General features: G+C 48.6%; 1 protein-coding gene across 2 annotated transcripts in view; it reads right to left on the bottom strand.

Moving 5' to 3' along the window:
- cdc42bpb (CDC42 binding protein kinase beta (DMPK-like)) overlaps window positions 1-16,411 on the bottom strand; it is a 53,868-nt gene that overhangs the window by 16,192 nt on the left and 21,265 nt on the right. Inside the window, exons 14-29 of one of the 2 annotated variants that reach the window (XM_079290771.1) lie at window positions 16,136-16,380; window positions 15,631-15,736; window positions 15,340-15,464; window positions 11,606-11,711; window positions 11,156-11,304; window positions 10,929-11,026; window positions 10,734-10,813; window positions 7,860-7,904; window positions 6,970-7,044; window positions 6,616-6,687; window positions 4,255-4,360; window positions 2,339-2,475; window positions 874-1,013; window positions 472-553; window positions 174-390; window positions 27-89 (exon numbers count right to left, since the gene is read on the bottom strand). In XM_079290771.1, the coding sequence (XP_079146897.1) occupies window positions 27-89; window positions 174-390; window positions 472-553; window positions 874-1,013; window positions 2,339-2,475; window positions 4,255-4,360; window positions 6,616-6,687; window positions 6,970-7,044; window positions 7,860-7,904; window positions 10,734-10,813; window positions 10,929-11,026; window positions 11,156-11,304; window positions 11,606-11,711; window positions 15,340-15,464; window positions 15,631-15,736; window positions 16,136-16,380 (1,846 nt within the window). The remainder of the gene's footprint in view (window positions 1-26; window positions 90-173; window positions 391-471; window positions 554-873; window positions 1,014-2,338; window positions 2,476-4,254; window positions 4,361-6,615; window positions 6,688-6,969; window positions 7,045-7,859; window positions 7,905-10,733; window positions 10,814-10,928; window positions 11,027-11,155; window positions 11,305-11,605; window positions 11,712-15,339; window positions 15,465-15,630; window positions 15,737-16,135; window positions 16,381-16,411) is intronic. The other variant, XM_079290772.1, reaches the window with a different exon arrangement.

The raw sequence follows: 16,411 nt of genomic DNA, 5'->3' as shown, positions 1-16,411 counted from the left end.
AATGTCCAAATGTCTGCCTGTCTCACCGTCTCTGGTGACCTCCACCACAAACAGTCCGTCTTCGGTTCCCAGAGCGATCCTCTCCCGGTCTGTAGGGACAGGAAACGTGGATTCATCAGTACTCAGTACACAGTGTGTCAGTAGTAGTATCAGTAGTAGGCGTAGTCGCTGACCAAGCACAGCAGCAGACAGCGTGGTCTTGATGAGGGGCAGCGAGGCGTCGTAGGCCTCGTGCAGGACGTGGACCTGTTGGTTCTTCATGAGGTTCTTGGTCAGGATGCTCTGCAGACCCTCCAGGATCCGGACCCACTTCCTCTTTTCCACCTCACTCTCCGCCAGCACCAGCAGAGACACCGCCGACAGCTGAGCGATCAGCTGTGACGACGTCACCTGATCGTGGCAAAAACAAAGGATAGGGGTCACATGGAGGTCAGAGATCAAACAGCGAGAGATCACAGGAGATCTACCTACCCGGAAGATGCAGGGGATGTCCTTCCTGGTGGCGTGGATCACATCCGACGCCAAGACGGAGCTGACGGAAAACTCCTCGTCTCTGGAACACACGAGAACAAGTTAAAGGATTATCTGCGCAACTGTGTCTAAGTGGAGAGCAGGGCCGTCCTTCAATCAGAGGATCGGCGGTTCGATCCCCGGCTCTGGCTCGCATGTCGATGTGTCCTTGAGCAAGACACTTAACCCCAAAATTGCTCCCGTTGCTCCCTACGGTGTAGAAATGTGATTGAATCTGAATTATAAGTCCCTTTGTATTGTAAGCGTCTACTAACTGACTGCAATGTAATCTTAATATTAATAAACCAGAATGATCAAATCTAACACTAAACCTTCTGTAGACTACAGAGTGCTGACAGTCACCTGAGATCCAGCACCAGACTGGCCCCCACCCCCGGCTGGGTGGACTTCCCCTCTGGGACGTCGTAGAGGAACAGTTTACAGTCAGAGACCAAAGCGAAGGCTCGCTGCCAGCCCTTCTTCACGCCGCTGGGCTTTGGGATCTGAAAGAAAGACGGCAGCAGTTACCCTGACGTAGCCTTTGTAGGCGGTGCCCATACTTCATGACCTCATCTCTTACCCTGACGTAGCCTTTGTAGGCGGTGCCCATACTTCATGACCTCATCTCTTACCCTGACGTAGCCTTTGTAGGCGGTGCCCATACTTCATGACCTCATCTCTTACCCTGACGTAGCCTCTGTAGGCGGTGCCCATACTTCATGACCTCATCTCTTACCCTGACGTAGCCTTTGTAGGCGGTGCCCATACTTCATGACCTCATCTCTTACCCTGACGTAGCCTCTGTAGGCGGTGCCCATACTTCATGACCTAATCTCTTACCCTGACGTAGCCTCTGTAGGCGGTGCCCATACTTCATGACCTCATCTCTTACCCTGACGTAGCCTTTGTAGGCGGTGCCCATACCTCATGACCTCATCTCCTACCCTGACGTAGCCTTTGTAGGCGGTGCCCATACTTCATGACCTCATCTCCTACCCTGACGTAGCCTTTGTAGGCGGTGCCCATACCTCATGACCTCATCTCTTACCCTGACGTAGCCTTTGTAGGCGGTGCCCATACTTCATGACCTCATCTCTTACCCTGACGTAGCCTTTGTAGGCGGTGCCCATACCTCATGACCTCATCTCTTACCCTGACGTAGCCTTTGTAGGCGGTGCCCATACTTCATGACCTCATCTCTTACCCTGACGTAGCCTTTGTAGGCGGTGCCCATACCTCATGACCTCATCTCTTACCCTGACGTAGCCTTTGTAGGCGGTGCCCATACTTCATGACCTCATCTCCTACCCTGACGTAGCCTTTGTAGGCGGTGCCCATACCTCATGACCTCATCTCTTACCCTGACGTAGCCTTTGTAGGCGGTGCCCATACTTCATGACCTCATCTCTTACCCTGACGTAGCCTTTGTAGGCGGTGCCCATACTTCATGACCTCATCTCTTACCCTGACGTAGCCTTTGTAGGCGGTGCCCATACCTCATGACCTCATCTCTTACCCTGACGTAGCCTTTGTAGGCGGTGCCCATACCTCATGACCTCATCTCTTACCCTGACGTAGCCTTTGTAGGCGGTGCCCATACCTCATGACCTCATCTCTTACCCTCACGTAGCCTTTGTAGGCGGTGCCCATACCTCATGACCTCATCTCTTACCCTGACGAAGCCTTTGTAGGCGGTGCCCATACCTCATGACCTCATCTCTTACCCTGACGTAGCCTTTGTAGGCGGTGCCCATACCTCATGACCTCATCTCTTACCCTGACGAAGCCTTTGTAGGCGGTGCCCATACCTCATGACCTCATCTCTTACCCTGACGTAGCCTTTGTAGGCGGTGCCGATGCCTCTCTGGACATCGATGCCCTGCGGCCTCTTGGCGTGCTCTGGTGGGATTGGACAGACCAGGGGGGCGTGGTCTTTACAGGAAACATGGCAGATGAAGGAGCACACTGAGGAGAGACAGACAGAGTCAGGACCTTTGTGTTGACTAGTCTGGGACAAATAACTATATCTTATCACCAGATTAACTGGTGGTGTCCGTGGCCTTTCAGGACCCGTTGCCATGGAAACAAACCAGGAAACAAACAGTCTGACAACATTACATTACAGTCATTTAGCAGACAATTCAGGTTCTATCACACCGTAGGCTCAGCTACGGGAGCAATTTTTGGGGTTAAGTGTCTTGCTCAAGGACACATCGACATGAGACTAGCGGAGCCGGAGATCGAACATCCGATCCTCTGATTGAAGAACGGCCCTGCTCTCCACTTAGCCACGGTCGCCCAACATTTCAGTTGGATCTGGTCTACCTGCTAGGAGGAGTACATCGGTGTATAAAGCATGTAGTTTCCTGTTGCCATTTTTGGCTTTAAATAAAATAAAACTTAAAAAAACAATATATATTTTTATTTTGGTGACGTCATTAAATTAAACTATTGTTTCTCACATGGACAAGTTATTTAGAACTAACATGCTACATATTTGCGTGCGTTCTGGTTTGTATGTTTTCTCCCCCTTCAAATTACAATCCAACAGCCTATCATCATACTTAACGATATAAACCCCGGGCACTAGGACCTTGGGGAGGCTGCTGCGCTGGCTTTCACACTCTGCCAAGTAACGTCTCTAGTCAACGACAGCCAGGATTATAGCAAAGGAGTTTAGCTCAAAGTAAACGATGCACGGAGTGACATTGTAAGCACAGGTAGTTAAAGAATACAAAATATCTGTCGTTGTTAACGATTGTTACCTGCTTAAATTCAGGTTTACTTGAGGCAAATGAAAGCTAGCCAGCTATTTTGCTAGAAGCTGTCTCCAGTGAGCAAGAGTGTGAACGAGCAAATTCGAAATACAAGAAATAACTATCGACATCTCTCTATTCTTTGCATAAATATATCTCTAGTATTTCAAACAATAATATCAGTCCCTATAAAATGCTGTTGTTTATAATCAGTTAGTGCTCCTGAAAGCTAAATGTCAGTGTCCCTCATAACACTATTGCACCGCTATATCATCCAATTCATTGACCAGATGGATATAAGAAGATTCATTCCATTTCAGCCCATCATACAATATTCATCATTCGATAATTAAGATGTGTGTTTTTTTCTCCATTGACTGTTATATTTGACACTGAACTATTCATCTTTATCTCTGTGATAGTGTCCAAATGAGCATAAAATATCACTGGTATGTAAAAACTACACGGACGACAAAATAGATGTAAATGTTGATCAAAAGCTTATTCCCTTCTGCTCATAATGAAACAAGTGAACAACTCAAAAGTTGACCCTGTCAGGTCCATTCTGCATCCATTGTGTGCGTCCCTTTAAGAGTTAGGATTTGGGAGTGACGCGGATATGAAAGCTAGTTTATCCGTCTTTCCTTTACAAGCAGGACAATTATTTCCCTCTCTTTATTTAAGAAAAGTTCATATTTGTGTTGTCAAATTTCACTGTGACCCTGAAATTCTGTCTCTTGTGTGATCATGTACAGAATGCAAGCAGAACTACAGAGCAGAATCACATTGTTTCTGATTGAACCGGTCTATGAGCTGTCTGGAACAATCGATATCTGCGGCCCAAAATGCGCCCCAAAGAAAATTGACACGCGCAAACATGCCGCCCCCCCTTTCCTTGAATCCTAGAAACGCCGCTGCCGGGAACAACTTTCCTTCTTAATCGTTTCATCATTTTTAGAGATTAAGATAATAAGAAGGTGTTGTGTACCTTCACAGGCGTATCCCTGTCTGAGGAGGCCCACCATCAGTGAGGTGCAGTGTGTGCACTGAGTCGGACTGGAGAAGGTCTTGATGCTCAGCTGGTGAGCTTTGGGCTGTGAACACACCACACAAACGTGATCAATATGACACTCGCACAAAGACAAAGATGCTATTGGAAGAAAAGTTTGAAAACAGACCAGTAAACGATTCAGAAACATCACGTTGCAGACTGGATTACTGAAGTACCGCAGTCCATCTGGACCAGTTAACTACTCCACTCATCTCTCTGGACAGATACTAGTGTTAAACCCACATTACACTCCACATCCAACAGGGTCTGCAAGGGTCTGCTAGTTCTGCCAGGGTCCCACTAAGGTCAGTGGTACCGCTAGCGTCCCACAGGGACCGCTAGGGTCTGCTTATATCCGCCAGGGACTGCTAGGGTTGGCGAAGCGCCACTAGGGTCCGCATAGATCCACCAGGGTCCACATAGATCCACCAGGGTCCGCTAGGGTTGGCGAAGCTCCACCAGGGTCCGCTAGGGTCTGCACAGGTCCACCAGGGTCCGCACAGGTCCACCAGGGTCCACTTGGGTTGGCGAAGCTCCACCAGGGTCCGCTAAGGTCCGCACAGGTCCACCAGGGTCCGCTAAGGTCCGCACAGGTCCATCAGGGTCCACTTGGGTTGGCGAAGGTCCACCAGGGTCCGCTAGGGTTGGCGAAGGTCCGTCATCAGAGAGTGTAGGCATAGGTTTTGTTTCTCCACTTTGTTGTGACTGTGCACACGTATGCTTGAAGCGTCTGCACATGTAACGCATCCTCCAAGCGGACTCAAGGAGGTAGTGAGAACAGAACCACTACACTGAAACTGCTCTTGTTAAGGTTTTCAACGACATCCACTTAAACATAGACAATTGCAGAAGTCTTAGTCTTAGTGTTACTAGATCTCAGTGCTGCATTCGACACGGTCGACCATGCCATACTCCTAGAAAGACTAAACATCTGGGTGGGACTCTCTGGCACAGCACTTAACTGGTTTGAATCCTACTTGAAGGGCCGAGAATACTTTGTGTCTGTAGCTGATTACACATCAGAGCTGACTAAAATGACATGTGGTGTTCCCCAAGGTTCAATACTGGGGCCTCTTCTGTTCAACATCTACATGCTTCCACTAGCTCAGATTATGGAAAACAACAAAGTGTGTTATCATAATTATGCAGACGACACACAAATCTACATAACTATGTCACCAGGGGACTATAATCCCATACAAGGGCTGGGTAACTGCATTGAACAAACCAACAACTGGATGTGCCAGAATTTTCTTCAATTAAACAAAGATAAAACAGAAGTAATTGTTTTTGGTACCAAGGACGAACAATTGAAAATCACCGCTCAGCGTCAGTCACTGATGTTAAAACCCACAAACCAAGCCAGAAATCTAGGTGTAGTTATGGATTCAGACCTCAACCTGAACAGCCATATCAAGACAATTACAAAATCAGCCTCCTATCACCTGAAGAATATATCAAGGATTAGAGGACTTATGTCTCAACAGGATTTGGAAAAACTTGTCCACGCATTTATCTTCAGCAGACTGGACTACTGTAACGGTGTGTTTACAGGTCTCTGTAAAAAGTCCGTCAGAAAGCTGCAGCTGATTCAGAACGCTGCAGCTCGAGTCCTCACTAAGACCAGGAGGGTGGATCACATCACTCCAGTTCTGAGGTCTTTGCACTGGCTTCCTGTCCAACAAAGAATTGACTTTAAAATCCTGCTGTTGGTTTACAAAGCACTGAATGGTTTAGGGCCAAAATACATCTCTGATCTGCTGCTACCTTATGAACCATCCCGACCCCTCAGGTCGTCTGGGACCGGTCTACTTCCTGTTCCCAGAGTCAGAACTAAACATGGAGAAGCAGCGTTCAGTTTTTCTGCTCCACATATCTGGAACAAAGTCCCAGAAAGCTGCAGGTCTGCTGAGACCCTCAGCTCATTTAAATCAAGATTGAAGACTTTTCTGTTTGCTGCTGCCTTTAATTGAACCACATTCAATTAATATATTAATCAATTTCCTGCATTTCTGCATTTTACTACTGCGTTTTATTTCTTACACTGTTTCTTTAATTGTTTTTAAATCTCCTTTTCTTTTGCCTTGTGTTTTGATGCTTTTAATGGTTTTATGTGAAGCACTTTGAATTACCTTGTTGTTGAAATGTGCTGTACAAATAAACTTGCCTTGCCTTGCCTTGCCTTACACCATCGTGGTGTCCGCAGCTGTCCGTGTCGAAGGCTTCACTGGTACCACACTTTATTTAGTATTCCTACCCCCTACAGGTGACATCTCACCTGGGGAAACAGTAGTGTACCTTTAGTGTGGTCAGTGCTGAGCTCTGGTAGGTGGGGGAGGGGCTCGCTGGGACTGACGCAGCTTTAAGTTCCTGTTGAAACAAACGGGACAAGACTCAGGTAAGGACAGGTAAAGGATCAGTCACGATTCTCTGAGTCCACAATTCAACTTCACCATTCGATTTCCAATTGAAACTTGTTTTTCTGGCCTGTCATTTACATTTTTAAATACCTGTATAAAACAGAAGCTACGAGGTACCAGATTTTTATTGAAGAGAAAAAGTACTTGGGAGAAAAGAGCATCCTGCTTTGATTCATAATTGAGATGGTGACGCCCTTATTACATACGTGGAGGATCCGTGTTTGTGACTGACCTCGTGTTCGGAGGTGGTGGAGGGTGAAGGGGGCGTGGTCTCTGATTTCAGGGGGGTGGAGTCTATGTCTGCGGTCTGCAACGTCAAAGAGAGGAAACATTGAACATCACTGTTGACACACTTCAACATGTATGAAAACCTCTCAGTCCAACTGCGTTTCTACTGATGACTGAGTTTATCAAGTAAACACTGAGTTCTCCTGAAATTACAGCTCAGCGTTAAATCATTGTGAAGGAAAGGTTATAGTTCATTGCAAACATTATTTATACATCACATTTATATCCGGCTCAGTGAAATATGGACGTACAGACAACTATCACTGGATTACTGTGATACTGATTAGTTTTTCTTCATAGACGCTTATTGTGGATAGATCTCAGTGATAATATGAATATGTTTCACTGATTCATGAACTAGAGAAAGAGGGAGAGTTTTTACTCAGATTCCCTTCCTGCAGCAGCTCTGTGGCACCCCCCTGTGGAGGCTTCTGTCTGTTACAGACCAGAGCCACAGGATGTTCATTTATTCATTGAAATAAATAGATGTGACCTGGTAGTTTCACTGAAGAGGACCATGGGATTTGGTCAAAAGCTCTACAAGTAGCCAACGAGCTAATATTTCACCAGATAGCAGTAAAATGTAGCTACAATCTTCAGCGATGGGATCCTTTAGTGTCTGCTGATTGGCTGAACAACCCGCTTTTGTTCCTGAGAGCCAATCAAGTGAAAGGTGGCTAAACAGGTGTGAGGTCATTGGGGTTAAAGGAGTCTAGCTACTATTAGCACAAAGCTAGCAGCAACAACTGAGGTTAGATCTGACAGCTAGCTGCCCCGGAGGATTGTGGGTAAGGGTATGCAGGGGATTGTGGGTAACATGGCAGATGAACTTACGTCTTCCCAGAGAGCGAGCAGCGAGGTGGAGGAGCAAACTGACGCCTCCATGTTGCAGAGAGAAACAAACAGCTTCAGAGACTACACCTGAGTGACATCATCATCATCAAGTGACATCATGTGACATCACGTAACCTGCTGCTTGGTGAGTTCTGGGGTTAAATACCAGGTACTCTTCATTAGGGGTGTAACGATACGCGTATTCGTATTGAACCGTTCGGTACGCGGCTCACGGTTCGGTACGCATGACGAACCGAACACGTTTGAATAAAAAATAATTTAAAAAATAAAATGATTATTATTTTTTTTTTTAAACCTTTATTTAACCAGGTAGTCCCATTGAGATGAAACATCTCTTTTGCAAGATGTAAGTAACAATACAAGATGTAACCAAGATGTAAGTAACAATACTACATTACATTAATTACATCCACTGTATCGTACCCAACCCAACCGTGAGTTTTGTGAACCGTTACACCCCTACTCTTCATATGTTTCCGTTGTAAGTCGTGGTGTCACGGATCACGGATCGATCCGTGATCCGTTCAGATCGCCCCTCACGGTTCGGATCACTCGTGAACCGCGGATCAATCGAGTATTTCTTTTCTTTATTTTTTTACAGTGTAATCATCATAGTGTGTAATAAAGTTCTACTGCTGCTGTTCCTTTTCAAGTAACAAGTCCCCGAATATCAATGCAGAGTGTCAGTGAACAGATATGAAGCAGTAGTGTGTTCACGTGAACGGAGCAGCTTAGAAGCATTTAACGGTGAAGTCATGGCGAGCGGAGGAACTTGAGAAGCCGCGGCGTCATTTAAGTCGCAAGTTTGGGAACATTTTGTCTCCCCTGTAACGTATAATGGCGGATGAGGGTGGTGGACAAAGTGTTACGGTATGTCGGCGTTATTTAAAGAGAGACACACGACAACGGCAAAACATCGGCATGTCCACACATGAAGAGACACCATCCCGTCTGTCAGCGACAGGGACACTCCGGTGTAGAAAACAAAGGATTTCTAAATCTGGTTAAAATGCTTGAGCCACGACACGACGTCCACTCACGCACCCACTCAGTGTGAAGCTGTTCCAGACCTCTATGAGAAGGACAAGACTGTAGAGACTGCTTTCACCACGGCGGAGTGATTCTTAGTCCGGCGCTGTAGACACGCCCCTCTGCGAGAGTCACGCAGACACACACCTGGTTCAGGTGCTGTAGACACGCCCCCTCTGTGAGAGTCACACACACACCTGGTTCAGGTGCTGTAGACACGCCCCCTCTGTGAGAGTCACACACACACACCTGGGGCAGGTGCTGTAGACACGCCCCCTCTGTGAGAGTCACACACACACCTGGTTCAGGTGCTGTAGACACGCCTCCTCTGTGAGAGTCACACACACACACACACCTGGGGCAGGTGCTGTAGACACGCCTCCTCTGTGTGAGTCACACACACACACACCTGGTTCAGGTGCTGTAGACACGCCCCCTCTGTGAGAGTCACACACACACCTGGTTCAGGTGCTGTAGACACGCCTCCTCTGTGAGAGTCACACACACACACACACCTGGGGCAGGTGCTGTAGACACGCCTCCTCTGTGAGAGTCACACACACACACACCTGGTTCAGGTGCTGTAGACACGCCCCCTCTGTGAGAGTCACGCAGACACACACCTGGGGCAGGTGCTGTAGACACGCCCCCTCTGTGAGAGTCACACACACACACCTGGTTCAGGTGCTGTAGACACGCCCCCTCTGTGAGAGTCACACACACACCTGGTTCAGGTGCTGTAGACATGCCCCCTCTGTGAGAGTCACACACACACACACCTGGTTCAGGTGCTGACAGAAGTGTCAGAGTGAAGCTAGACAGGCCCAATAATATTCCAGTCACCACAGAAAGGTCGACCCTCTCCCAGACAATGGAGATATACTCATCTTTTTGAAAATAATGTCACAGTAATGTAACATTATTGTGTATTTGAATAACCTGACAGGACGTAAACAGACCCAAGTTGTTGCTGAGCAGTTCAGTTCAGTGTGAACAGTGGAAGCAGCTCACTGGCTGTTTCAAAGGACGAGGATATCAACAGACCTCATGTTGCACTTAAACTTAACAGAATTCTTGAATGTATTATTTTTATTTATTTATTTCATTTTGTTTCAAATTAGACATCTTCAATATTTGTGTTTTCATGTAAGACTATAGCCCAAAGTTCTTTGCTTTAAGTGTCCTTGAAGTTCTTTAATTAATAAATGGAAAGCAAAGTTATATTTGGCTCCTCCCCTTTTCTTTGTTGATCCGAAAAATGATCCGAACCGTGACTCAAGAACCGTGATCCGAACCGAACCGTGAGGTTTGTGATCCGTTACACCCCTAGTTATAAGCGTTTTAATATTGTTACTAGGGGGAGGAATATTCAGAGAAAAATATCTCTGAATTTACTAAATTTATGTCGTAACTTTACGGGAAAAAACTTGAATATTCTGAGATTAAACTCACAAAATATTTCAGAAAATAGTTGTAAAAATATTTTTTTTTCACTCACTTTGGAGGGTTTGATCAACCTCATCACAACACTGGTAACTGTAATTCTAACAGTATTTACTTTTGTTCATAACACGAAAGAGAAAGTGTTTATGTATCTCTGATTATTCCCCCCCCCCCATCAACAAGAGATGTTTCACATCCTGTTTGTCTTGTGACACCTTTAAACTAATTATCCTAGCAACAGCTGGTCCCAGGTTTAATCATCACGTGACCCTTTTGGAGGCCGTGGGCCTCAGGTTGAGAACCACTGTATTTAGAGGTCACAAGGAAAAGAGGCTGGAGACAACTGAGCAGACAGACAGGTGAGACAGACAGGTGACTCACTCTGAAGGTGAGGTCAGGAGCCAAAGGAGACGTGTTGAAATATTCAAATATGGAGTCCTGGAAGTCTGGAAGCTTCAGACCTGCAAAGAACCAGATTAGAGGTGAACACCTGAATGAGGTCACCTGGTTAGTTTTACCTGAGGGACCACGTACAGGACCATGAACTGAACCCTGAGGGACTCCAGGTGGTCTCACCTTTGTCAAAGCGGGAGCGGCTGTCCTCCATGTCTTTCTTCAGACTCTCCACCTGCTCCCCCATCTCCCGACTCCTCTCCTCCGACTCCTTCAGCTTACTGCAGACAGACGGACAGACAGGTGTCACCTCTTAATACAGTGGTTCTCAACCTGAGGCCCAGGGCCTCCAAAAGGGTCACGTGATGAACACAGAAGGAGAAGCTGTTGTTCTCGGTGTGACCTCTGACCTCTCTAGGTGGATGTTGGCAGCTTTGACTTTGCGCAGCTCCTCCTGAACCAGCTGCTTGGCTCTGATCTCAGCATCCAGAGCCGACTGGAGCTCCAGACGAGCAGACATGTCCAACTTCTGACTGCGACGCACCTTCCACAGGGGGTCCTACGAGAGGGGGGGGGCAGAGACAGTCAGCGGTACTGATGGAGAACATCTACAGAGCCCAGCAGAAGTATTCACACACGTCATTTACCTTATTTTGTTGCATAAAACCTGGAATCAATGTCGATTTTTATTTGGATTTTATGTAATAGACAAACACTAAAAAGACAAAGATGGTAAAGTGAAATGAAAAAACAAGAACACAGTGCTACTCCTGACCAGGGAGCCCCGAGTCAGCAAGACGTCTGGGAAAGAATTCCACGTTCTCTGTGTGTGTGTGTGTGTGTGTGTGTGTGTGTGTTACCAGAGGTCTTGTTCCTAGACTCGAGCTGCGCAGTGTTTCCAGCTCCTCCGTCATCTTGGTAGCCAGAGCCTGAAGGTAGCCTCGAGCATCCTTCTCATCGCTCACCCTGAACACACAGACGCACGTTAGTAACGCAGAGCACCTCCTCCTGGTCCACAGACATGTTAGTAACACAGAGCACCTCCTCCTGGTCCACAGACATGTTAGTAACACAGAGCACCTCCTCCTGGTCCACAGACATGTTAGTAACGCAGAGCACCTCCTCCTGGTCCACAGACACGTTAGTAACGCAGAGCACCTCCTCCTGGTCCACAGACACGTTAGTAACGCAGAGCACCTCCTCCTGGTCCACAGACATGTTAGTAACACAGAGCACCTCCTCCTGGTCCACAGACATGTTAGTAACGCAGAGCACCTCCTCCTGGTCCACAGACACGTTAGTAACGCAGAGCACCTCCTCCTGGTCCACAGACACGTTAGTAACGCAGAGCACCTCCTCCTGGTCCACAGACATGTTAGTAACGCAGAGCACCTCCTCCTGGTCCACAGACATGTTAGTAACACAGAGCACCTCCTCCTGGTCCACAGACACGTTAGTAACGCAGAGCACCTCCTCCTGGTCCACAGACACGTTAGTAACGCAGAGCACCTCCTCCTGGTCCACAGACACGTTAGTAACGCAGAGCACCTCCTCCTGGTCCACAGACATGTTAGTAACACAGAGCACCTCCTCCTGGTCCACAGACATGTTAGTAACACAGAGCACCTCCTCCTGGTCCACAGACATGTTAGTAACACAGAGCACCTCCTCCTGGTCCACAGACACATGTTAGTAACATAGAGCACCTCCTCCTGGTCCACAGACACACGTTAGTAACACAGAGCACCTCCTCCTGGTCCACAGACATGTTAGTAACACAGAGCACCTCCTCCTGGTCCACAGACACGTTAGTAACGCAGAGCACCTCCTCCTGGTCCACAGACATGTTAGTAACACAGAGCACCTCCTCCTGGTCCACAGACATGTTAGTAACGCAGAGCACCTCCTCCTGGTCCACAGACACGTTAGTAACGCAGAGCACCTCCTCCTGGTCCACAGACATGTTAGTAACACAGAGCACCTCCTCCTGGTCCACAGACACGTTAGTAACGCAGAGCACCTCCTCCTGGTCCACAGACATGTTAGTAACACAGAGCACCTCCTCCTGGTCCACAGACATGTTAGTAACATAGAGCACCTCCTCCTGGTCCACAGACACACGTTAGTAACATAGAGCACCTCCTCCTGGTCCACAGACATGTTAGTAACACAGAGCACCTCCTCCTGGTCCACAGACACGTTAGTAACGCAGAGCACCTCCTCCTGGTCCACAGACACGTTAGTAACGCAGAGCACCTCCTCCTGGTCCACAGACACGTTAGTAACGCAGAGCACCTCCTCCTGGTCCACAGACATGTTAGTAACACAGAGCACCTCCTCCTGGTCCACAGACATGTTAGTAACACAGAGCACCTCCTCCTGGTCCACAGACATGTTAGTAACACAGAGCACCTCCTCCTGGTCCACAGACATGTTAGTAACACAGAGCACCTCCTCCTGGTCCACAGACACGTTAGTAACGCAGAGCACCTCCTCCTGGTCCACAGACACGTTAGTAACGCAGAGCACCTCCTCCTGGTCCACAGACACGTTAGTAACACAGAGCACCTCCTCCTGGTCCACAGACATGTTAGTAACACAGAGCACCTCCTCCTGGTCCACAGACACGTTAGTAACGCAGAGCACCTCCTCCTGGTCCACAGACATGTTAGTAACACAGAGCACCTCCTCCTGGTCCACAGACATGTTAGTAACATAGAGCACCTCCTCCTGGTCCACAGACACACGTTAGTAACATAGAGCACCTCCTCCTGGTCCACAGACATGTTAGTAACACAGAGCACCTCCTCCTGGTCCACAGACACGTTAGTAACGCAGAGCACCTCCTCCTGGTCCACAGACACGTTAGTAACGCAGAGCACCTCCTCCTGGTCCACAGACATGTTAGTAACACAGAGCACCTCCTCCTGGTCCACAGACATGTTAGTAACACAGAGCACCTCCTCCTGGTCCACAGACATGTTAGTAACACAGAGCACCTCCTCCTGGTCCACAGACATGTTAGTAACATAGAGCACCTCCTCCTGGTCCACAGACACACGTTAGTAACACAGAGCACCTCCTCCTGGTCCACACACGTTAGTAACACAGAGCACCTCCTCCTGGTCCACAGACACACGTTAGTAACATAGAGCACCTCCTCCTGGTCCACAGACGCATGTTAGTAACACAGAGCACCTCCTCCTGGTCCACAGACGCATGTTAGTAACACAGAGCACCTCCTCCTGGTCCACAGACGCATGTTAGTAACACAGAGCACCTCCTCCTGGTCCACAGATGCATGTTAATAACACAGAGCACCTCCTCCTGGTCCACAGACACGTTAGTAACACAGAGCACCTCCTCCTGGTCCACAGACACGTTAGTAACACAGAGCACCTCCTCCTGGTCCACAGACATGTTAGTAACACAGAGCACCTCCTCCTGGTCCACAGACGCATGTTAGTAACACAGAGCACCTCCTCCTGGTCCACAGACATGTTAGTAACACAGAGCACCTCCTCCTGGTCCACAGACGCATGTTAGTAACACAGAGCACCTCCTCCTGGTCCACAGACGTATGTTAGTAACACAGAGCACCTCCTCCTGGTCCACAGATGCATGTTAGTAACACAGAGCACCTCCTCCTGGTCCACAGACATGTTAGTAACGCAGAGCACCTCCTCCTGGTCCACATACGCATGTTAGTAACACAGAGCACCTCCTCCTGGTCCACAGACGCATGTTAGTAACACAGAGCACCTCCTCCTGGTCCACAGACGCATGTTAGTAACACAGAGCACCTCCTCCTGGTCCACAGATGCATGTTAGTAACACACAGCACCTCCTCCTGGTCCACAGACATGTTAGTAACGCAGAGCACCTCCTCCTGGTCCACATACGCATGTTAGTAACACAGAGCACCTCCTCCTGGTCCACAGACGCATGTTAGTAACACAGAGCACCTCCTCCTGGTCCACAGACGCATGTTAGTAACACAGAGCACCTCCTCCTGGTCCACAGACATGTTAGTAACACAGAGCACCTCCTCCTGGTCCACAGACGCATGTTAGTAACACAGAGCACCTCCTCCTGGTCCACAGACGTATGTTAGTAACACAGAGCACCTCCTCCTGGTCCACAGATGCATGTTAGTAACACAGAGCACCTCCTCCTGGTCCACAGACATGTTAGTAACGCAGAGCACCTCCTCCTGGTCCACATACGCATGTTAGTAACACAGAGCACCTCCTCCTGGTCCACAGACGCATGTTAGTAACACAGAGCACCTCCTCCTGGTCCACAGACGCATGTTAGTAACACAGAGCACCTCCTCCTGGTCCACAGATGCATGTTAGTAACACACAGCACCTCCTCCTGGTCCACAGACATGTTAGTAACGCAGAGCACCTCCTCCTGGTCCACATACGCATGTTAGTAACACAGAGCACCTCCTCCTGGTCCACAGACGCATGTTAGTAACACAGAGCACCTCCTCCTGGTCCACAGACGCATGTTAGTAACACAGAGCACCTCCTCCTGGTCCACAGATGCATGTTAGTAACACAGAGCACCTCCTCCTGCTTGGACTCACCACTGGATGATCTCTGTGATCTGAGCCTCCCAGTGAGCCACGCTCTCTTTCTTAGACGACAGGTCCTGCAGGTCGTCCTCCAGCTGACGGTTCTGAGCCGTCAGTTGATCCACAAATGAACACAGCTAAGAGAAAAGTAGTGTTACTCACTGATCATGTGCAGTCACAATATTTCATATATTTAATTAATAGACTACTTTAATTCAGGACTACCGCCCTCCAGGACTACCGCCCAATACAATTGACTTCAATACATCAGTACTTCAGAACTTGAGGACTACAGTCCTTCACCTTGTCAGTTTCAGCCGTAAGTTTGCGGTTTTCTTCTGTCAGAAGGTTTTTCTCTCGTTCAGATTTCTCCTTCAGAGCTGAAACAGCTTCATCCATCTCTGCTTGTCTGCAGGAACAAAACAAAACCTGTGTCAGGTCTCACCTGCCCCTCTTTCTGACCTGGTTCAGGTCTCACCTGCCCCTCTTTCTGACCTGGTTCAGGTCTCACCTGCCCCTCTTTCTGACCTGGTTCAGGTCTCACCTGTGCCCCTTGCTGACCTGGTTCAGGACTCACCTGCCCCTCTTTCTGACCTGGTTCAGGAATCACCTGCCCCCCTTGCTGACCTGGTTCAGGAATCACCTGCCCCCCTTGCTGACCTGGTTCAGGACTCACCTGTGCCCCTTGCTGACCTGGTTCAGGAATCACCTGCCCCCCTTGCTGACCTGGTTCAGGACTCACCTGTCCCCCTTGCTGACCTGGTTCAGGACTCACCTGTCCCCCTTGCTGACCTGGTTCAGGACTCACCTGTCCCTCTTGGCCTTGTCCAGCTTGTCTCGTAGCTGCAGCAGCTCCTTGTTGGTGGCGAGCTGCGCCCCCTCGGACTCATGCAGGTCTTTACGGAGGTTTTTGATCTCGGAGGAGTGGGAGGAGTCTCTCCTCAGCAGCTCCTCCTCATAGAACAGGATCTTCGTATCGAGATCTGCCTTCAGACGGGACAGCTCCTGCTGAAACTCCGCCCCCCCGGCTACTGCCCCTCGACCCTGCTGAGACTGAGACCAGATCCAGGACCACAATCACTCA

The sequence above is a fragment of the Melanostigma gelatinosum genome (assembly GCF_949748355.1).
Source record: "Melanostigma gelatinosum genome assembly, chromosome: 19".
NCBI lineage: Eukaryota > Metazoa > Chordata > Actinopteri > Perciformes > Zoarcidae > Melanostigma > Melanostigma gelatinosum.
This window is presented reverse-complemented; position numbering and strand designations above follow the sequence as displayed.